Here is a 23,218-nt window from a genome sequence, read left to right as displayed (position 1 = left end):
TGTACTTCTACTGACAAGGTGCAAGAAAGGAAATAAGTTGATTAGACTAGCTGTCTTTTAATTGTCACACTTTACATGTTCCAGTTTGCCACCTGAAACAAACAAAAGACTGCCCTGACAACACAACGCAACAACGAAATCTAGGTGGCGGATGGAACCCCTATCTATGTAGTCACAGCACTAGCATGAAGTCACATTTCCCAATCAAAGAATAAGCAATGAAGGCTCATTTACACTTCGTGAAAAAGAAACATACTGACAAGATAAAGACCACTCAGTTTCCCTCCTCATCACAACAAGTCAAGAGATGTACATGTATTCCAGCCTTCACCGGCTGCACTAAATTACACTGTAATGCATCATTTTGTTTACAGCTGTGCAAACCTGGATTACTTCATGGGGATCTAAACAATATCTAAAAATGCTGGAAAAGTTCTAGTTATAGTGGAGAATGTCTTACCGATGGCAAAACAAGGACTAATCCATTAATATTTGTTTAAAACCTATAATGTTTGACCTCATGTCTACGTATTGCATTTCAGGGGACATCTTTCCCCTTTCTTCATAAAAATGGACGCTTGCTCAACAGGAATTAAACCATTCACATGGTGTGATTAATTTAATTAAAAAATAATCCACACGATTGGGTATGGGTATATCAGAATTTACCCACAGCTGGTGTGGTTTGATCACGAGGGAGAAGTCCAAGATATCAAACAAAGCCAACCATGGGCAAATCCTGATATACCCACACACTGAAGTGGAATACTGCCAGAATACATAATCATTTAAGAAAGAACGTGCTTACCTTTTTTAAAGAACGCTTTTGTGTAACAGCGCTATAATTTTTCCTCTATTTTTTGCCTTATTTACTGATGTATTGTGCATGCGTATGGGACTTGCAACTTGCAGAGTATATCAAGCATATCTCTCAACTGTACAGAATTTTGCCTCATGTTTTTGATCTGTTCCTCAAAAAATGTGTGGTTTTCTTGCAAACCATTGAGGATTAAAGTTACTAAATGACAGACATTTAAGCTTCAGACTTCATAACATTCAGAAAATCAATGCTAATACAACACCTTTTGTTGTAGCAACTTTCTAAGTTTATAAGAGCAATATTTAAAATGTGTCCCTATTTTTGAAGCTTTGTCCACGCGATATTTTTTGGCTTTGTCCAGATTTCTTCTGCTAAGAGTCTGAGAGGTATGTACAGCAGTACAGTGTAGGCGAAGCATCAGAGAAGAATCAATCTCCATTGCTGTTTTTTTTGTAATTTTTTTTTTTAACTGCCAAGATTTTGAGGGATAATGCAGAATTACAAGAAAAATCAGATACAATTCTGATTGCTTTGCTTAGTTTTATAGAATGTTCCTGATTTTTTTCTCGTATTTTGCTCTGTCCCTCAGCATATACCAATAGAAAGTCTGGCCCCTTAATAGTACTTCAGTGGCCAGACTTTTCTATGTTCGTATATGCTATTATTTACAATGGGCACACTGGTTGGCCTGTCCAATCAGTGTGGTCATTTCTGAATAGTAATGAGCAGTCATTGTATGGTCATTTCCTCTGAGCCATTGTACTATGAATACATGTACTTATCTTGCTCTCAAGATGTACTCATGTTAACATTGTGAGTTTGCCATTACTATCAATGCCAAAATACAACTGCTCCCCACACAAAAGCATATTTTCACTTTCACTTACACTACCAGATCCTTAATATGAGCATAGCTCAACGGTGAAATACAACCTCTGGTGCTACAGCTCTGATCAACTTCTCAAAATACAGGAAGGAGGCATAATTTAATATAGGGTTCCTACCTCTATTTCAGATATTTAAAGCAAGCTCGCAGAGACTATGATGGCCAATCAGACACTAGGCAAGCCAGCATCTCTCTTAGCTATTAAGAATGAGACAGACAGCAAGCAGACATTATTAATGCATATGCCACACTGACTCAAAGTCAAAGAGAAATTATGGCAAAGTATATCATCCCCCTTCCCAATATTAAAAATGGCAATAAGCTACTTCGTTTAGCAAGGGTCCACACCTTCCTTTTCCAGCCTAAATAAAAACAAAAGGGGGTACAATGGCTGAGGTCCATAACTATTTTCATTCACTGAGAAAAGGAGGCATTAACTAAGGGTAATAACTGCTCTGTCCACATCAGAAACCAAATTACTTGCACAAACTAATCCGGGATTCTATCACCCTCTCTGTGTAGCAGTACTTCCAGACCTTTATCTTTAACTTTCTTCCCATCTCAAAATACAATAACCCATTGCATGGCAGAGAGAAAAGGGATTATTTCTTCATGTTAGTGGAACCTCAGAGGTAGTGTATTCATAGATCAGTTTGTCTGTGTGTGGGGGGGAGGGGGAGTCAGTATCTCTGAAAGACTCTTATAGTTTGATTTTTTGATTATTTCATATGGAGTTTAGATCAGGAGGTAAGATAATGAAGCCACTGAAATGGGCTGTGAATAGATTGTTCACAAAGACTGGTACAACTGAATGCAGATTGCTGTGTTGACTAATGTATACATACATTTTCCAAGTCCGCCCTCTTACCCTGACCCTACATTTTGAAACTGAACATTTTCTTCCAGCCTAATCTCAACACTTTTCTGCCCCCTACAGAAATGTATACAGTACATGACATTCAATCTTACTAGCTGTCTGTACATTAGGAGGGTTCACAGAATACTAGGATATCATCCTTAGTGGGATTTTAAACCTAGACGTATTACCCCCATAAGTGTTTAAATATCCTGAGGATGAGCTCAGCACCTGTGGAATCTATTCACTGTAAGTACCATCACGATTTTGCATTACATAATATGACGATTCAGCTTTGTGTGCTACCTTAGGATGCTACACAAAAGCTTTATCAGTGGTGCAGCACGTACTATGATTTGTGGGGTGGTTGATGAGATTCAGAATAGAAATTATGGCAGAATAAACTAAGCAAGCAGTAAATCATGTTACACTGCATGTAATGTTGGAAGTAACCATGACTTGTGTGCTCTCTGTTTATGATATCAAGGCTAGCTTGACAAAATAAGAAAATTAGCATGGGAATTCAGCATTACTATGCCCCATGATGGACTTTTTAGTTATGTAATAAGACTGTTACTTGTATGCATGTTTTAAGACATGCACATCTGCAACTACGTTTATCGGTAGTGTAGCATAGTGTGGTAATTCCCACCCTAGGATGTGTCAAAACTGATGTCGTGTAATTACTACTGTAAATAATACAGTCATATGATGTGCTAAAAATGATGTTTTGTAAACTGCACTGCAAATACTACTGTAAAGAAATTGTGGGTATGTCTTTTAGGTAGAGGTTCTTTTAAGCAATGCCGGTAACAAGTTTTACTGTTCATGTAGAACATTATAAAATAAAGACATGACCCTAGCGATCAAAGAAATTGGCTTCTTGATGCAGGGGGAGTTTGTGCCTGGAACAGCAATTTTGGGAAGTGTACTACAGAAATGAAGAGATGGTTTGGATCAGTTTTGGATAGCCTAGATATATCTATCTGCGACTATGGCCAACAGGAAGTTTTCTGAATTTATTTTTTGGACTAGACCTGAAAAGTACAGTTGTGTACACTTCCCATAAATGTAGATGTTCAAGTGTATTCACTGTTGCAGTCATCATATTTGGGTATCCCTGCCAGGGTAGCTCTTGGCCGACCCGAATACCAAAGGCTTAGTATTTATGCGTCGGTTGCTGTCGCTTCAGGGCTGACATCAGGTCGTCAGTAGTATAAAGGAAGGCAGTCAACGCCATTACATCAGTTTTTCTCACCCTAACCTGCCAGGAGCCCCCAAGTAGGAGCCAGGTTCTGGTGGAAGAACCCCACCAGTAGAAAGTAAATTCCAATACGTCCCTTTTAAGAAAACAGAAGAAAAAAGAGGGATGGAGGGAGGGAAACCAAAACTTCAACAGTGAATACACTCGAACATCTACATTTATGGTAAGTGTACACAAGTGTATTATGTTCTTCATGTTTCACTGTTGCAGTCATCACATTTGGGCTGATTCCCAAAACTGAGGAAATGAGTGGAGGCAGTCAAGGAAACTAGGGGTTGCCTAGGATGCCCTGCAAAGGCAAACTCTGCCCTGGATTTGGAGAAGAGAGGCAGGTGGTAATGTTTGGTAAAAGTGTGAACAGATGTTCAGGTGGCAGCCTCCAGGATGTCCTTGGTGGGTACTCATCTGAGGGAAGCTGCAGAGGTGGAGGCTGCTCTGGTGGAGTGAGTCCTGACTCCCTTGGGGGGAGGCTTTCAGTGTTGTTTGTAGCAGAAATGGATGCAGTGTGCTATCCATTTGGAAATGGTTTGTTTGGAGATGGCTTTGCCTTCTGCCCCTGTAGCAAAGTTAACCAGCAATTAATCGGACTTTCTGAAGAATTTAGTCCTGTCTAGATAGAATCTGAGCTGTCTGTGCACATCTAGAGAGTGCAGGATCCTTTCCCCCTTGTTCTGGGGATTATGAAAAAAGGTGGGCAAATGAATGGATTGGTTGAGCGCCACATTGGACACCACCTTGGGCATGAAGGAAGGGTTAGTCCTGAGGGATACCTTGTCAGCATGGAAGATGATGAAGGGCTCCACAGCCATGACTGCTTGCAGCTCAGACACTCTTCTGGATGAAGTGATGGCCAGAAGGAAAGCTGTCTTTCAGGAGAGAAATTTTAGCTCTGCAGAAGAAGCTGGATTGAAGGGGGCAGGGTGAGCTTTTCCAACACAAAGTTAAGGTCCCAAGCTGGGGTTGGTGCTCTTCTGGGTGACCTCAAGTTGCTATCCCCTCTTAAGAATGGTTTGATCAAGGGGTGTGAGAAAAGGGGCTGCTCAGTGGGAAAATGAGCAGAGACAGCAGAGGCATGAATTTTAACAGAGGAAAAAGACAGGCCACTGTGCAGTATGTCAGCTAAGTAATCTAGGATGAGAGGGAGGGAGGGCTGTGCCGTACTGACTCCCTTAGCCTGGATCCAGGTGTAGAACCTTTTCCATTTGTCAGCATAAGACTTTCTGGTGCTAGGACGTCTGGCCTCACGGATAATATCTTGAACCTGTTTACGGAGGATGGCAGATTGGTTTGAGGTTAGGGAATAAGCCAAGCTGCCAAATTGAGTGCCTGCAATTGGGGATCCACGAATTCCCCTTCCCTCTGGGTCAGGAGGTTTGGAATCTGAGAAAGATGCCATGGAGGCAGCGGGGACAGGCCGCACAGCAAGGGGTACCAGTGTTTTCAGGGCCAGTCTGGAGCTATAAGAATGGTCCTTGGTTTTTCCTCCCTTATTTTGAACAGTACCCTGGGGATGAGAGGTAGGGGAGGAAAGGCATAGAATGATAGACTGACCCAGGGGAAGGACAGGGTATCCACTTTCCAAGCCATGCAGTGATGCTCCCTGGTGCAGAATTTGCTGAGCTAATGGTTGGTGTGGGAGGCAAAGAGGTCGACCTTCGGGGTTCCCCACTTGTGAGTTATGAGGGTGAAGGTACTTCTGTTGAGTTGCCACTCGTGTAGGTCCAGAAGGTTTCTGCTTAATTGGTCTGCCAGAGAGTTGAGAGAGCCTGGTAGGAATTGTGTTGACAGGTGTAGTTGCATGGAAGAGGCTGTGAGCCAAAGGGTCATGGCCAGCCGGTATAGAGGGTAGGAGTGAGTCCCTCCCTGCTCTCTGATGTACCACATCACAGTGATGCTGTTTGTTTTGATCAGGAGAACCCCTGGAGAGAGAAGGGGGTTGAAAGCTATCAAGGCGTTCTGCACAGCCATCATCTTTTTTGATTGATGTGCAGAGGGATTTGTGGTGGGCTCCAGTGGCCATGTATGCACCTGCCGTCCAGGTGTGCACCCCAAGCATAGTCTGATGCATCTGTGGTGAGGGTCTTGGTGGCAGGGGGTGAGGAGAAGTGCAGTCCCTTGTTGTGGGAGCATGCTGTTGTCCGCCAAAGAAAATCCTTTCTGTGGCAAGGAATTACAGGTAGAAAAGTTTCCAGGTCTTGAGAGTGTTGACACCAAAGGCTCTTTAGGTACCACTGAAGTTTCCTCATATGCAGTCTGGCAAATGGAATGAGCAGTAGTCAAGATGCCATGAATCCCAGAGCTTGCAAGATCTTCCTTGCAGATAGCTGGGGCCTGTTGGCTAGTTGAGAGAAGGAGGCTGCCAGGAAAGTTTGTTTCTCTGGTGTAAGGTATGCCACCTGGGATGCTGTGTCCAGACTTGCTCCCAGGAAGATTAGCCATAGGGTGGGCACCTGTTTGAATTTCTTTTCATTCGATTGTGTACCCTAGGGATGTTAGCAATAGGTCTTTACAAAGGCCAGGTGCTTGAGAATCTTTTCCTGGCTGTCTGCCTGAACAAGACAGTCATCTAAGTATGGGTAAATTTGAATATTTCTTTGTCTGGAAAAGGCAATGGCCGGAGCCAGACATTTTGTGAAAACTCTGTGAGCAGTAGATAAGCCAAAGTGAAGCACAGAGAACTGAAAGTGTTGAGATACTGCCCTGAAGCGGAGATACTTCCTGCATGAATCACTGATAGGAATGAGGAGGTAGGCCTCTTTTATATCTAGAGTGGCTAGCCAAGCATCCTTGGAGAGCATGGGTAGAAGCTGCTGGAGGGTGAGAATTTTGGGATCACCAAGAAGGTGTTCAGAATGGATAGATCGCAGCTGGGGTGCCAGGTGCCCTCTTCTGGGCACCAGAAAAAGTCTGAAGTAAAAGCCTTGGCCTATCTGTTCTGCAGGAATGTGCTCTACTGCTCTCAAAGAGAGCAGGGAAAGGATTTGCCTTTGAGCCTCTGCCCACTGATTTGGTGGTAGATCTGGGAACCCTTTTTGGTGTTGGAAGTGTATGGAAGGAAAATTTGTAACCCTGAGACACAATGTTCAGAACCCAATGGTCCTTGGAAATGGTGGCCCAGGTGCTCGAGTGAAATGAGTTTTCTCCTCCTAGGGGGTAAATGAAGGTGGGCAGAAGGGGGGTTGGAGGAGGTGAGTTATTGTGACTTCTTACCATAAGGGGGCGGCTTAGAACTCCCTGGTTTTGAAGTGGAGGTAGTCCACTGCTTAGATCTCTGCATTCCCTGGGGCTACTGTCTGGGGAGTCTGTTTCCACGGGGCCCAGGCTGGGCCGGTTTACTCCGAGTAGGAAAGGACCAGTGCTTGGGACAATGCCTGCTGAACCTAGGGGGCTGGACCTGTAAGAAATCCTTAACTGTTTGCATAGATTTTGCTTTTTCTTCCATCTTTTTTAAGACCTCTTCTGCCTTACTGCCAAATATGTTATTGTGCAAGGGCACATCCAACAATTTAGATTTGACATGGTCTGGCAGGGGTTGTTCCTTAAACCATGCATATCTTCTAATGACAGATCCAGTGACTGCTGCCCTGCAAGAAGCTTCTAGGGTGTCAAAACCATAGTGCAAAGTGTGTTTCGTTACTTGACTTGCAGAATGCATTAAGTCTTGTAAATCTTCAGATTCTGCCCAGGCAGGAAAGGAAGACATTTTTTGTTTAAGGAGTTCCAAGGTATACTGCTGAAATTTCAGTATATGGAGCTGACAATTTATAGTGCCCTGATAGCAAGAGTAGCTGGTGTGTATACCTTTTTACCCCATCTGTCCAATGCTCGGGAATCCCTGTCTGAGGGGGTGGGATTCTTAGCAGAGGTTGCTTTAATCCCTTTTGGCCCTTGAGAAATGACCTCAGGGTCAGCTATTGGATTTTTAAAAAGATATTTGTGTGAGTCAGGGACTCTATAGTACCTGTCTGGTTTTCTGGGAACAGGAGGTAGGGCGTCAAGAGTCAAGCTGGATTAGGTTCATAGGTTCATAGATTAGTACTAGGCTAACTACCATTGTGGGCCATTTCAAGCCTAGCCAATTACCCCATGTGAGAATCAAACCCTGCACCTTGTGTTCGTAAGGTAAACACCTTAACCATTATGCCGTCCTCCCACCCTGATGCATCTGATTCAAGGGAAACATCACCCACAACATGCAGGACTGGGAGGGGGGGGGGGCAAGGGTCTGTGTTGCGGAAGATCTAGAATTTCCCTGAGTCTGCTTTTAGACAGAGGGCAGTCCTGACTCTCCCATTGGAAATGCTCCCTTAAAGTATGCAGGGTTTCCCCAAAGGAAAAATCCTCTGGGGGAGAGGCTGAAGGAATTGAGTCCTCTGCATCAGAATCCTCATAAGTGGAGAGGGGTTGCATGTCTTCACAGTCAGATGCATCAGATTCACCTGACTCTTGTTCAGACAGAACTACAGGGGGCAGATCTCTTTTCCTTTTTGAGGGGGTAGTGTGGCTTCCCCTGATCAGCATGATAAAGTCTTCTGCCATTTTAAGCATTTGAGACTGAGGCAAGGTAGCAGGTGCCTGAGAGTGGGTCGTTGGTTTCTTGGGTGTGGTTCGAGCCCTGGGCCTAAGAAACTCGGACGTTTTTAAAAGAACGGTAGTCCCAAAAGAAGATGTCAGTTTGTTTCAAGATTCGGTAGTGCGAAGGACTTCCTCAGAAGCCGGTGCTGCTCAGAGGTTCTAGACCTATCCAAGGTAGAGACGACTGCAGGATCCTTAGTCGAAGAAGGGTTTTGCGGCATACCAGACTCCAAAAGGGTCTCGGTAGCAGCCTGTGAATCAACTGAAGCGTGCATCAGGGGCTGCAAAAGCGCCTCACTGAGTACTGTACGACTGATGACTAGCTTAACGGAAGCATCGTCGGTAGATTTGGACCTGTGCTGTCTGTCTCCGTCTGTTTTTTTTCGGAAGATCTGCAGTCAGATGGCTTACCAAAGCCATATCAGAATTCGAGGACTGTAAACGAAAATATCTGGCTACAATAAGGGCCCGATAACAGATAGTTCTGGCGCTGAACAAAGCACAGAAGCGACAGTGGGGGACATCGTGGTCTGGGCCTAAACAAGTGACGCAGTAAGAATGGTCTTAGTGTGGTATTTGCTTTCCACAGGCGAGACAATTAACTTTTTTTGACATTGGTTAGTGAAACAAAAAAGGATCCCTAATGGGGTACTTAGCTTTATAAGACTTCAACTTCAATTCGGAGACGAAAACTCAGGTAGCGGCTGACCAGCATGCATGCAAACTGCTTCTGCTTTGGGCTCCATGGCAAGAAAGACTGATGTAATGGCGTCAGCTCCTTTACTTTATACTACTGATGACTTGACGTCAGTCCTCAAGCGGCAGCAACTGACGCAGAAATACTAAGTCTCTGGTGTTCGGGCCGGCCAAGGGCTACCCTGGCACGGATAATCCCAAATGTGATGACTGCAACAGTGAAACACTAACAACATCAGGCAAGCTCCTCTTAGTAGCTACACGGCAGAAAAGAACACCAAAGAAATAACGAGAAGGTAAGAGTGAATGATACATTTAGTATTTGGGAATACACAACCACCCCAAATAGAACCGTTAAGGAGGTTAAATCTGAATTCAATAAATGGGATAAAAATGCTTTTAAAGCAACTCTAGTAAGAAGTAGAACGACAAGGTATATTATTGTACGAAGTGTTACTTAGTCATTACACTGAAAAATTAGCAAATCTAGTGGGTCAAGCACATTGACTACTACACTAGAAGAAGTACAAGGTACTCCAAAATTAAATTTTACTGTCCTTTCACTGTTTACTTACCTTCATTTTAAAGGGTTAAAATTACTGCTAAAAGCAAACAAACTCTTGTTTGGTTGCTTCCAGCCTTTTTGTCACACATTGAGTACATTTTGTTATGCTGAAATTAAGTAGGAAGTGAAAAAAATAGACAAATGATAAGATGGTTCACTGTGGAAAAAAAACACTGAAGTACAGAAGTAAAGTAATATCTTTTACTGGACTGAAATAGGTTTTACAATACAGCTACCTGATCTTTAAGTGCACATGAGCCTTGTGTCAGGAAATACACTAAGTTTACTTTATGTAATCCTAGATACTGATTAGGAGTCTTGTAAAACCTATGTTGGTCAAATAAAATGCATCACACTACCTCTGTGTTTAATGTGTTTAAGTAGGAGGTAAATGATAACGTGGGTGTAAAAACTTCTGGCAACATCTCTGAAGCATTTAATTTACTTACAGTAAGCTTTCTGAGCTAATTTTAACAACTTCACTTTAAGATATGTCAGATATATAAAGGACATAACACATGATTACCACTTAAATAACGTCACGAGAACAACATCGGCATTCTCTGGCTTTATTGATTATACTTCCCACCCTGCACTATGCCTTTAGTCTGTACATAAATATATATATGTACAGAGCAATACTTGCGTACATGCAAATGTGCTTATACACACCCACCCAGTCTTATACCTTAAATTCTTGTTATTTACTACTATGCACAAGCACTCGGCACTGAACAAGCATTTATTTGCACTGTCTTTGTGTTATTGCTGTTGCTTTTAAAAACTAACTACTCCTGCACTGGAAACCAGACTCACCAATGGCTTCCAGCTCCCCTACCTAATGCAGAAACTTCAAGCATTTGAATGCATGGTGCTGGCCTGTGTGATATGTGTCATACTTTTCAACATTCATGCTAGCTAAAGCATTACCTTACCCACACCTTTCCCTGTTGTGTTACAGTAACCCACAACTGGCCAGCAGTGAAAAGCATATATCCCTCTCTAAAATCCATCCATCAGAATTTAGTTAGCATTCCGTTTAATTTCCTGCGGTACCAATATATGGCACGTGCAGTCCCTGCTGGCCACAACCTGAGTGTTTTGCTGCATTAATAGACCCCCCTATCACGTGTTGCCATGCTTCCACAATTAAAAAGCCTCCAAGCCACAAAATCAATGATTCCTCATGCATACAGTAAAACAATTTACAGCTACTTTAAAATCAGTTTCTTAGGATTTAATATTCAAGCTTCAAATACAGTATTCTTTTTTTTATGTTTCATAATAAATCTCCAGCTGATATTGCATGACATGTCTGCTATTTCTGGGAAATTATGCAAGGAATAGTACTAACACAGGAAAAAGTCTGAATTAGAAGGCCTTAAAAATATCAGGGGGTTCTAGATCTTTACATTCTCTGTCCAACTCTATTTACATCTACACATGCACATATCATCTACATCTGCCTGTAATTCTCTGTCCACAGATCTTGGCTCTAATCTTTTATCTGTTTTTCTCTTGATTTGGTGACCACTGAAAGAATTAATTCCTGTCACACACCACTGGGTCTTTCTCAATAAATGAACATAAATTGTGTCCGCTTCCAGCTTCATATAGCCCCTAGGAGTCCCAGTTCTGGCAATTTGTTTTTTGTTTTTCTTTTTTTTCTTGGTGCTTTTGTGTTTTATCTCCCCACTACCTGCTTACCACCAGTGTTTCTCATTATTCTGATGACTTCTGTCATTAATAAGTGCCATCTCCCAAATAACCATCAGGCTTATTTATATAGCCCAATTCACCCAATTCCCTCATAGCTATGTGAAGGGACTACCACAATGCAGATCCTGGTTTGCAGGCAAGTATGCATACAGGCTTCTGCTCATACCCAATGGCTGCTATACCATGTGAATGTGCTGCACTGGTGAGTACTCAGTACTAGCTTTTGTGCTACGTTTACTAGGATACCTCCTCTGGCTGTTAGGTTTGTAAAGAATCAAGCTGCCTTCCCTTTTCAAGGATGGATGACCTACATCAACTGCTCACCCACCCCCATCTGACTTCTCCAACACAGCAGTAGTGTCTAGGTCACCTGGGTCATAACTATGGCTTTATCCTTCTCTACCATAGAGCCAGCCCAGGTCTGGCAAACTATGTGAACTCTATGCTCACCTGGTTACTCTCTCACTTCTGACAAACTTTAGAATTGCGTATCACTAGACTTTGAACTACTACTCTGTCACCTTAGCTAAGAAGAACAAAACAGACAGTAATATACTGGACTGAAGACAGCAAATAGCTGACATAACTACCAAAATGTTGCATGTGTTTTTTTTTCTGCGAGAGAGAGATGAATAAAAATGTATAGTCTTGAGATCTGAGGAGGCAAATTCAGCAACCACAATGGTAATTCATAGACTTGCAATCCACAGGGACATCCGAGGACCCTAGCCCAAATTGTCAGTTGCCCCCAGCTTGGTTAAATGACTCTCTCATGGGTCACAAAGTAGGCAAATGAAGGCTAAGGGAATCAAACCCTGTGCCATGGGAACTACAGCTCACAGCCTTAAAGCACTACATCAACTGCCAGATGATGAAGATGAATGTGATAAAGCTGGTACTGGTCCACCTGTATATAAAACATTGTGGTTTGTGGATTACTTGTTTTGTGTAAAACATCACCTACTCAGAACTTTTTCCTATTGCCTTTTTTCACATGATCCAACATGCATCATGCTTGCCCCTATGCACTACACCCATTCACTCTATCAAGCAGTCAAGATGTCAACAGGATTTTCTATTTAAGCTTAACACCATCCCCTAATAGCGGACATGCAAAACCCACTCCTTTGTGGCTGACCTACGTATCTGCTGAAGCAGGGACCTGTTATGCTTTTACACAAAGGCAGTGATGGTCTTGGAGCATTAGTCTGTTATTTGCAAAGAAAAGCACACATTTCCAGCAAACTACTGTGCACCTCTGATGTCTGTTCTTAAGCAGTTTTTTTTTTACACAGCAGTCAAACTGATGACTACCCCTCCAGGATAAGAATATGACAGTGGCCACTTATTTAGCTGTTCCCACTTCTAGGTCATTGACTGCTTCCATATTACGTAGACCACAGTCAGGACTTTATCCCTTTGTACCATGTAAGCAAAAGCCTTAATGTTAACATTCAGAGTTTCATGATAGTTTCAGTCCCAGTAATGCACAAAGACTTCTGTTCAATTCTAACTGCTTTAATTTCTGCACTGCAGACAAACACTAATGCACTCAGTACAAAAGAAAGGAACAGTATTGTTTCTGCTTGTTATACGCCCTGCAGGGTTTTGCTGATCTTGTATACTTTCAGTGACCACAGGTTAAATGTGGTATCACAGTTGTTATTAGAAAATAAAGGAACACATATTGTAACATCAGATCTGATATTGTTAATCCTCGTTCATTCCTTATGTGTGGGTCTCGGTTCCGACTTCAGAACCTAGCCGGCCATCTTCCAAGCTCGCGTCAGCTACAAACTCTTGAGCTAAAACTCTTACCCAGAATTCCCCTCTCCCTATTACCTCAGATTTTGTTTGCCGCATCGCCATTCGGTCGTGTCAAGCTACTTCTCTTGAGCTAAGTACAGTACTTTTCTTCATACTAAGTTCTAAGACAGCTTTTTTTCACAAAAAAAAGTTATTAGACAGTTATCTCTTACCTTATCGCATTTAGCGACTACCCTTTTTTGAATCCTTTTCAACTCCTTTCCTCTCTTTTTACTGCGAGGAAATTTATTTTTTACCATCGTTGGTAAACTCCTTTTCCTTCTTACCTTCGGGTATTTCTTGTACCATTGCTAGTATTTTTCTGTTTTTTCTTTCTTTCCTTAACTAACATGACAGATAAAGGTAGCCCAGGGTTTAAAAGATGTTTAGATTGTGGCCATAAATTACCTACTTCAGATGCACCTTCCCTGTGTGTGTCTCTATTGCTTGGGTGTGCCTCATTTAACAGTTGACCCGCCTTGTGGGATTTGTAAGAATCTCTAACAGGACGTTAATTGAGAGAAAAAATAAATTAATATTGAAGGGGCTACTTAAATCTCCTTTTTCAGAGGCTATTTCTGGGTCGGAGGCTTCAACCCCTCCAAGATCCCATAAGAAAGAGTGATGGACATAAAAAGGCCAAGTCTCTTCCTTCATCCCCAGTTGTGGACCCTCAGGAACAGAGACCCAAGAAAGCTAAGCTTTCCAGTTTGGATTTGACTTCTTCGGCTCCAGCGCTTTTTGTGCCTAGACCCTCGGCACCGAGGCTGGAGCCATCTATTACCTCTGCACCGACTAGTGTGCCCCATACCGCGTCGGTACCGAGGAGCTCCTCGATTCACACTCCCTTAATGGCACAGATTGTCCAGTCGATGCAGACTGTTATGACGTCGATGGATGTTTCGATGTCCATTTCCTTTTTGGCTCCAACAACTTACCCAGCACAGATTACCCTCTCGGTACCGATAATTCAGCTTTTGTCACTGATGTTTTCAGCTCAGGCCTTACCGCCAACAACCGCTTCGGTACCGACCTCATAATTGGTGCAGATCACGCCTTCGGCTCTGATGATTTCCTCAGTGCAGACACCAGTAGTTCAGTCCATTACAGCTCCGCTGTTCTCAGTGCAGACCACCTCCATGGTGGGCACTGAGTTTTCTCAGTCCTTGGATAGACCTGACTCTCCCTCAGCCATGTCCATGAAATCCGCTAGAAGCCTCTCTGAACACGATCTGTTGCTTCTTGTGGATCAAGTGCTTTGGGCCGAAGGTATTCCGCCTCACAGGACCTATCCTTCCTCGGGAGGTGATCACCCTTTACCAAAGACCCTATTTATTCTCCTCCTTCATTGCCTTTGAAGCCCCTTGATATAGCACAGTCTTCCCCCACTACGGTTCCCTTTATGGACCTCACTAAGGAGCCGCAGTTGCCTTTGTGGCAGGAGAGTCTTGTCATGGCCCAGGATTTAAGCTGTGGCGTACATACTTGGGCGTTTCGCAGCCATCCAGGGAGTCCGAGTAGGCAGGCTGAGCCACTTAGACGAGGGGTGACCCCTGCCCTGGGTCCCCATCCCTCTTCAGGTGAACTGGCCTTCCAGCTTATGGAGAAGGCTCTGGCGTCGGTTGGCGATCCTGTGCTATCACTCTCCCCACCCTCCTCTGGACTGCAATGTACACAAGCCACTCCTAGCAGACACTGGGCTCAAGGGCCTCAGGACATACTCCCACAGGAGACCCCTTCTGAGTTGTCTTCCCTAGCTTCTCCCTCTGAGGAAGATCATCAAAAGAGCTTGTGTAAGAAGAAGCACATGGATTCCACAGAGGAGTCCCTTACTGAAGACACAGACTTTGATGATGGGGAAGGGTCCCCTCGACCACCCTCTGAGGTATCTTTTGGTGATATCCTTGAAATCCTTAAACAGAGAGGTGACTGGCAGCCCTCAAACCTGACCTCTGAAGAGTCTGTGTTACTGCAGGCCTTTTGTGCCCGGCCCCCTACCTCCGGGTTACTCCACCTGCCGAACTTGTTCAGCTCGTCGTGCAGCATGCGTGGAAGGCTCCTGACACCGTTGAGGCCATTCCCCAGAGGCCAGATAAAATTTTGCCCCCTCCAACTAGTGATCCCCTTTAGTCCAAATGTCTTCCTGTAGATGCTTTGGTGGTGGCAGCTGCAACTAAAAAGGACCTGGCGGAAGAAGAAAGCCAGACTGTCTATCCGCCCAACAAAGATTCCCGGGCTTTGGACAGAATAGGGAAGTGTACTTTTGCATCAGCGACCTTTGCAGTCAGGTCCCTGAACTATATGGCACATTTTACCAGGCTTCAGAGAGACTTAATTTCTGAGATCTCTGAAACTTTGGCTGGAGCTGTATCTGATGAGGTCTGTGACAAAGTGGCCTCTCAGCTAGCTACCATCAAATCGATATCCAACTCCTCTAAGCGCCTGATATCTCACGCATCAGAAGGAGCAGCTACAGTGGCTGGTTCAGGCATTGTTTTGAGACAACATGCCTGGATGCACTTGTGTAATTTTGCGGAACCTTTCAAGGCTTCCTTTCTCAACGCTCCCATCGAAGTCTCATCGTTGTTCAGACCCAAGGTTAAAAGTACACTCGCCAGATGTGAACAGGATGTTAAGACCCTTTCTGCTGTGGGTGTCCGTTATTCTTCCCCTCAACGGACTTTCTCCAGAAACCAGAAGAGTGAGGAGATATGGCACAAAAAGTCTCAAGGTCCTTTCCGTGACACACAAGCTGACTTCTTCCCTAGAGGCAGAGGGGAAACTCTCAGGGAAGATGCCCCTTTCAGGGCAGAGAGGGTCCGTGTAACCAGGGTTCCAGGGATTCTTTCCCTGGCCATTCCTACCAGCACTCTTGAAGAGCGGCCCAACTGCTTTCCTCTGGAAGTGGTTGGGGGTCGTTTCTCTTTGTACCCTTCTGCCTGACTAACCATTACCACCGATTCTTGGGTACAATGGATAATAACCAGATGTTATAATATCCCCTTCGATCTTTGTCCCACTCCCTCAACAGATGTGTACTACCACATAAAAGTGGACAGACCATCAAGAAGATTGTTTCGCTTCTGTGCGGGAGCCAGTCATTACCAGTTCAGAGTACTGCCCTTCGGACTCTCTACAGCCCCCAGAGTGTTCACAAAGTGCATGGCAGTTGTCACAGCTCACTTGTGACAAGGATTCCAGGTGTTTCCATACCTAGACGACTGGCTCATCTCCGGCCCCACCAGACATCTATTGGAAGAAGCCCTGGCATACTCTCTCCTCACTGCAGAAAGACTAGGCATAACCATAAACTGGCACAAATCCAATCTCACCCCATCTCAGTCCACAGAATTCATAGGGATCATCTTGAATACAAAGAATTGCAGGGCATCCATTCCAGTGCACAGAATTCAAAGGATAAAGCAGCAACTGATTCCAATTCTTTTAAGGGAGAAAGCCACAGCTCATTCTGTTCTCCAGTTGCTGGGTTCCATGGCAGCCTCCCTTACGACTGTCCCCCTGGCCAGGTTCCACATGAGGCTTCTACAATGGCTATAGCTCACACAACGGCATCCCTTTCAGTACCTTATTTTAGCCAAGACTCGGGTAACTCACAGGTGCATACAAGATCTAAATTGGTGGATGGCGCACAATCCATCACAATGGTCTCGCCCCTTCTCCTCCCCAACAGCCCAAGGCTACAGCGACCACGGATGCCTCCCTGATGGGGTAGGGGGCTATTTCAGGGACAGACAGTCCAAGGTACTTGGTCCGAAATGGAGGCCCATCTGCATATAAATGTTCTAGAGCTGAGGGCGGTGCTTCTGGCATTGCAAGTATTCCATCCCCTGCTGCCGTCTGGGACTATTGAGATACAATCAGACAACATGGCGGTGGTCTGGTACATCAACAAACAAGGTGGAACCAAATCTTACCTACTCTGTCGAGAGGCCATGAGGATATGGCAATGGCTACCAACCACTTTCTTTTAGCAACGCACATTCCTGGGAGTTCCAAAGTGATAGCAGACAGACCCAGCAGGTGTATTCTACACCCTCACGAGTGGTCCCTGAATCACTTCATAGTGGTGGAGATCTTCAACCGCTGGGGTGTTCCTTGCTGCAACCTCTTTGCGTCCCCGACCAACTACAAATGCAGCAACTATTTCACCCTGATTCCCCCTCCGGGAAAGTCACCCAGGGATGCTCTAGTCCACGAATGGCCCTTGGGGTCTGCTTTATGCATTTCCACCTCTCCCCCCCATTCCCCAGTTTCTGAAGAAAGTCCGCCGGTTGAAGAGCAAAGTAATCCTCATAGCACCATATTGGTCTCGTCAGATTTGGTTTCCCTTCCCTTTGGCCTCACCTGCTAGATCAACCGTGGATTCTTCATCCAACCCCGGGGGTTGATCTCCCATCCGCAGAATCTGATTTACCCCAACCTGAATAGCCTGAACCTCACAGCTTGGCTCCTCCAATTCCTTTGATTGCCAGGCAGAATGATCTTTCTTTGCCAGTATGTGACATTCTTATTGCTTCTCATACGTCTTCCACCAGAACTACATATCTCAGCAAGTGGAAAAGATTTACTTTTTGGCTGAAAGAAAAACAAGTAGATCCTTTTTCAGCACCTGTGTCAATAGTACTGGAATATTTTCTATCCTATTTCAGTCTGGTCTATCTACCCCTATCATTAGAGTTCATTTGGCTGCAATATCTAATTTTCATGATGGTGTCCAAGACTCTTCTCTTAAGTCACACGTGAATCATCTAAGACCCCTTTTAGAGAGCCTACTCAACCATGGAACCTGTCATTAGTCCTACAAGCATTGACAATGCCACCTTACAAACCAGCTTCTTCTTGTGACCTCAAATATTTGTCATGGAAAACCTTGTTTTTGGTCACCATTACTTCTGCCAGACGTATCTCTGAGCTTCAAGCCTTATGCATCAAGAGACCATATTTGATTTTTCATAGAGATAGAGTGTAATTGAGAACTAATCCTTCCTTTCTGCCAAAAGTGATTTCTGAAATGTCCATTAATCAAACCACTGAATTGCCAGCTTTCTTCCCCAATCATTCAAACAGAGGAGAGTATTGCCTACATACCCTAGATATTCACAGGCAAATTCGCTTCTACTTGAACAAGACTAAGGCTTCGCGTAAATCAGACCAGTTACTTTTGGCCTAATATGGACCTAGATTAGGATGTGCTGTTGCTAAGGTCACATCGGCTAAATGGTTAAAAGACTGTGTGACCTTCATTTATAGGCAACGTAATATTCCTTTACCTACTACCATAGAGGCTCATTCTAAAAGGTCGGTGGCAACTTCTGCTGCCTTCCATGCCAGAGCCTCTTTACATTACATTTGTGTAGCTGCAACTTGGGCTACTCCTCATACCTTCATCAATCATTAAAAATTAGATTTGGCCTCCAGGGGAAGAGCATCTTTTGGTTCTATGGTGCTCAGGAATGTCCTTCCATGAGAGCCACCCAGGAATAAAGGTAGCTGTGGACTCTGTCCCACATGTAAGAATGAACGAGGAATAACAATATCAGATAAAGTTATGGCTTACCATACCGTTCCATCTGTATTGTTGATCCTCATTCAGTCATTACGAACCTCCCTCCTTCCCCCTCCTGTGGCTTCTAGTGGATCTCACCATCTGGTTCTGTTAGGTCATTTGACCAGAGGGTAGCCTCTACCTTCTTTTGACTTGCAAACTCTATCTGAGGTAACAGGGAGAGGAGAATTCTGGGCAAGAGTTTTAGCGCGAGAGTTTTTAGCTGCCGCAAGCTTGGAAGATGGCCGGCTCGGTTCCGAGGTCGGAACCGATACCCACACGTAATGACTAAACAAGGATCAACAATACAGATGGAAAGTTATGGTAAGACATAACTTCTTTTTCTGCAGCTGTTTGTTACAGCCCTTATGTCACAGTTTAACACGGACAAAGGTGTTTTCCTTTCAGTTATACACAATGCCTTACCTTTACAGATCTGCACAACACCCATTACAATGATAAGAGCCAGAGCAAGGAGTTTCCCAGCTGTGAAAATATCCTGCACACGTGTTGCCCAACGGACACTGGCACAGTTCACCCACGTTAGGAGCACTGCAAGAGAAGTAGAAACAATACAGCATCTATATAAATGTAGCACAAATCAATGACAAAACATGCAGTTTACTAAGTAGAGCAAAGTCTTTAATTTCACCAAAACATAGAGACATTTTTGCCAGCAAACCCCTTCACATATCTGCCACAAGATGACAAAAGGATTAATATTCTAAGCTGTTCTTGCACTGAAATTAACACTAATTAAATGATTTACTTATTTTGTTAACATGTCCACATAGCCTGTGCATACTACAGAGCCAGGGAGCTAAACCTACATAATAAACTTTACATGAAATAAACAGCAGAATAACATGAACACTGGATTTTCAAGAACTAAATATGCAAAAAAAAAAAAAAAAACTAAGTGAAACCTTACAGTAACAATGTAAAATTGGGCAAAAAAAAATAAAGATGAAAGATCCTCCATAGGAGGAAGGCAAAAAGAAATTAAGTCACCTAAATGAACATGCAAATGTAAAAAAAAAAAAAATTAGTAAGAGCCTATCTGAAACAAAGGTATTGTTTTACAGTGCAACAGAGATTATAATTGTGCAATGGTAGTTAAAAGAATTAATTCACAGTAACAGGCTACTTTAGATTTGTAACACTGCTCAAAAAGAGGAACACCAAGAGCTCCGTATAGCTTAAGAATGACAATTCTAAGTAACAGAAATAAATACTGTATTTAGTCTCCATGCTTACAGCAAATGCCGAAAGCTTCCACAATGAGGCAAAGGCCAGACTGCAGATCAATGCAACTCAACGTTTAGAGTCATTTACATGCACGACAGAAAAGACTAAAAGCCTTAAGTATACAGAATAATTGGCTGCCCTTACACAGACCTTTTTTAGGCATGCCCTGGAATACATAACAAAAGCAAGGGCAATTTCACGTTTGTGTGCAACCAACAAGAAATACGGAAACTATACTTGACAGCATTATAACTGCAACAGATGTACAAATAAACATGCAGCGAAAAAGAAATCAAACAGTATAAACAAATAAAGTTGTTTAAACTGTGGACCAGTGGATACTTAGGGCAGGTAGTGGAAATAAAAACTAATTTAGGTGAAATGGCTGAAGCTGAATGCGACATTCAAGGATCCTGCTTAGAAATTTAGTATGCAAGGTTGAGAATTTGGAGCTCAAATATTGTGTACTATGAAATTAAAATGGGGTGAAAGTGTATTAATAGTGCAATAAGATGCGAGGTCAGACCAACAGAACATTAAAAATGGGCATCTGTCAGTAATGACAGGTGGGGCCTATTACATGTGTTCACATACTAGCAGCCCGAGCCCATGAAACACCTGCCTCACTGCCATATGATTGAAAACACAAGTGCTCGAACTCCTACTAGCCTGATACCCATGACTACCTATTCATCCCAAAATGTGACCCTATAAAACTATTTAGCCCCACCCGAGTCTCAACTCTAACCCTAAAACTCACACACAGTTCAAACCAGACTCCACGCCGTTACCATAAAACACTCCCCCATCCTAAACCTAAATTACCCGATCACTCCTTAACCCTAAAAGTTACCTCCCCCACACATATAATATGTACCCTAATCTACATTCCCATTCAACCCTCACTCCTCCAGCATTTTGCCTGACCAAACTCGTATCCGACTCTAGGGCAACAAGCAGTATACATTAGGTACAAGACACTCAAGTCTCTAACTTCAAGACAGTGGTCATCAAGCACTTGGGAAGAGGGCTTACAGTAGACCCCAATAGCCCTGGCACTGGGCACAACAGGATAGTAACTGGGAGATGTTCCACAAAACAGCACATTTACTAGAAGTCACCACACATACAAGGACTGCAAAGGACATGTTCCAACGTTTATCAAGCTTTACTGAAGATGAAGACAGACTCTACAAATGACGCAGAGTACTACTTCTTTCGGCTTTTTCCTGGTTAGGGGTCACCACAGCGGATCATCTGTCCGCTCATGAGTGGCAGTGGAGTTGTACAGTGTCGAGTTACCAGCCCGGCACCCAACCTTCCACAGAAGGCACACACACGCACACACTCACACCTAGGGCTAATTTAGAGTGTCCAATCCACCTACTGCATGTCTTTGGGATGTGGGAGGAAACCGGAGCACCCGAAGGAAACCCACGCGATCACAGGGAGGGCATGCAGACTCCGCACAGAAGGCACCCCAGCCGAGAATCGAACCGGCAAACCTCTTGCTGTGAGGCAACAACGCTAACCGCTGCACCACCGTGGCCGCCCACAAATGAGACAGACGAAAGGAACTTAAAACACTCAGCTCTGTAAAAACTGTAGTCTGAAAGGATAATGGCTGCAAAGTGTGAGAGAATTTAACCACAGCACTGCCTCACTCCCAAAGGTCATATTTTCAATTCCTAACTGGCAAATATTACAAAAGTACCTAGCATTTAGTTCTAATGCTAAACAAAATGGAAACTAGAAGATGATTACTTGGTGCCTATGTGTTCTGTTTTTGGGAACAGGAATTTAACCAGACACCAGCTACTACTGTTGCTACACAGACAGTCAAACTGTGGTGCCAAGAATTAGATGAATATACAAACTGATTCAAAATAAACTTTCTAGGAAAATACAACTGCATGAGCAGTCTCTCCTAGTAGAGTATTTAGTGGCAAGCTCTCTGCTTCGTAATTGCAGACCTCTGTTTACCCTGTGTGCTCTACTTGTGTCTGCATGTGTTTTCTTAGTTTCCTCCAACTCTTCAAAGCATACCTATTAATTAGCTGCACTAAAACGTCACAGTAGTCCTTAACTTTGCTGCCACAGCTGTGGCTGAAAAAGTATAAGGAGCAATTCACTTAATGATTAACAAGTAACTAAATTAAAATAATACAATAAACAACCAATGGAAAATATGGCTTGCAAAAAATACACTTATGAAGCAAATCCTGCACATCCATGTCCTTGTTTCCCATTTAAACAGGTGACTTTAATTGTGTTATTTTAACTACAGAAGTGACTCGCAGCAAAAATAATCATACACCTAAAATTTTCAAAATGAGAACATACTCATTTTCAAAAAGTTTGTATTAGATAATTAACCCTGTATGGAAGCTACTAATGATGCAGACGCGTTACAATTTATTGTGTATTTTATATTTTTAGATGCTTTCTTCAAAGATCTTTTTTGAATTGCTTATGTTTTCAGCAAACTGTTTCACAGTCAAAATATTCCTGAATCAAACTATCTTAAGTCATTTACTCTGGACCAGATGCATGAACTCTAGAACCACTAGACAAACTTTACTTCCTTCCTATTGGAATTTTGGATAGGATTCATGAACACTGTGCTCCGATGAGTGTGGCTGCTAATGTGAAAGAACTGTGTGCCAGACCAAAGTCCTGTGTGATTTATGAAGATTGCTATGTAATGGAGAGAACACCCCACATGTGGTGCTACCTTACTCTAAACCCATACAGGCACACACATGCAACTTTCCTCAGGAATGTGCCCAGTTTAAAAATATTACAACTGTGTACAGGTAGGTCACAACTATCTAAGTCAGGGGACCAAAACCATGTACCTGTTCTTGATTTGGTACATATGCCTGACTGCAGCAACGTCGGTGCATAATTTATAAAGTTTAAAAAAAATCTTTTTTGCACTGTAGGAAAAACTCTGCCACCACTGGATCTCCCCTGGATTATAGTCAAACTTGGTATCAGAACCAGACTATCCCTGCACCAATACAATGGCCTTGCTGAGCTCCCCTTAAATTAAGCTCTCACAGCATTATATTCCTTCATTACCATGCTACTGACATGAGACAGATATCCAGTTTTTGGTGTACCTCAGATCTACCAGCCTAAATAACTGACACCATGTAACCACAGTGGACACCTCTGAGTCACCATCAGAAAAGACAGTCCCCGTTCTCCTCCT

The 23,218-nt window shown here is 43.4% G+C and overlaps 1 protein-coding gene across 1 annotated transcript in view; it reads right to left on the bottom strand.

Moving 5' to 3' along the window:
* The window catches only part of LOC122794370 (large neutral amino acids transporter small subunit 2-like), a 724,393-nt gene that overhangs the window by 325,171 nt on the left and 376,004 nt on the right, over nt 1-23,218 (bottom strand). The window contains exon 4 of the mRNA XM_044062706.1: nt 19,180-19,305. Within this exon, the coding sequence (XP_043918641.1) occupies nt 19,180-19,305 (126 nt within the window). The remainder of the gene's footprint in view (nt 1-19,179; nt 19,306-23,218) is intronic.

This window comes from Protopterus annectens, chromosome 2.part1 (genome assembly GCF_019279795.1).
Source record: "Protopterus annectens isolate FY-2018-M chromosome 2.part1, PAN1.0, whole genome shotgun sequence".
NCBI classification, from domain to species: domain Eukaryota; kingdom Metazoa; phylum Chordata; order Ceratodontiformes; family Protopteridae; genus Protopterus; species Protopterus annectens.
This window is presented reverse-complemented; position numbering and strand designations above follow the sequence as displayed.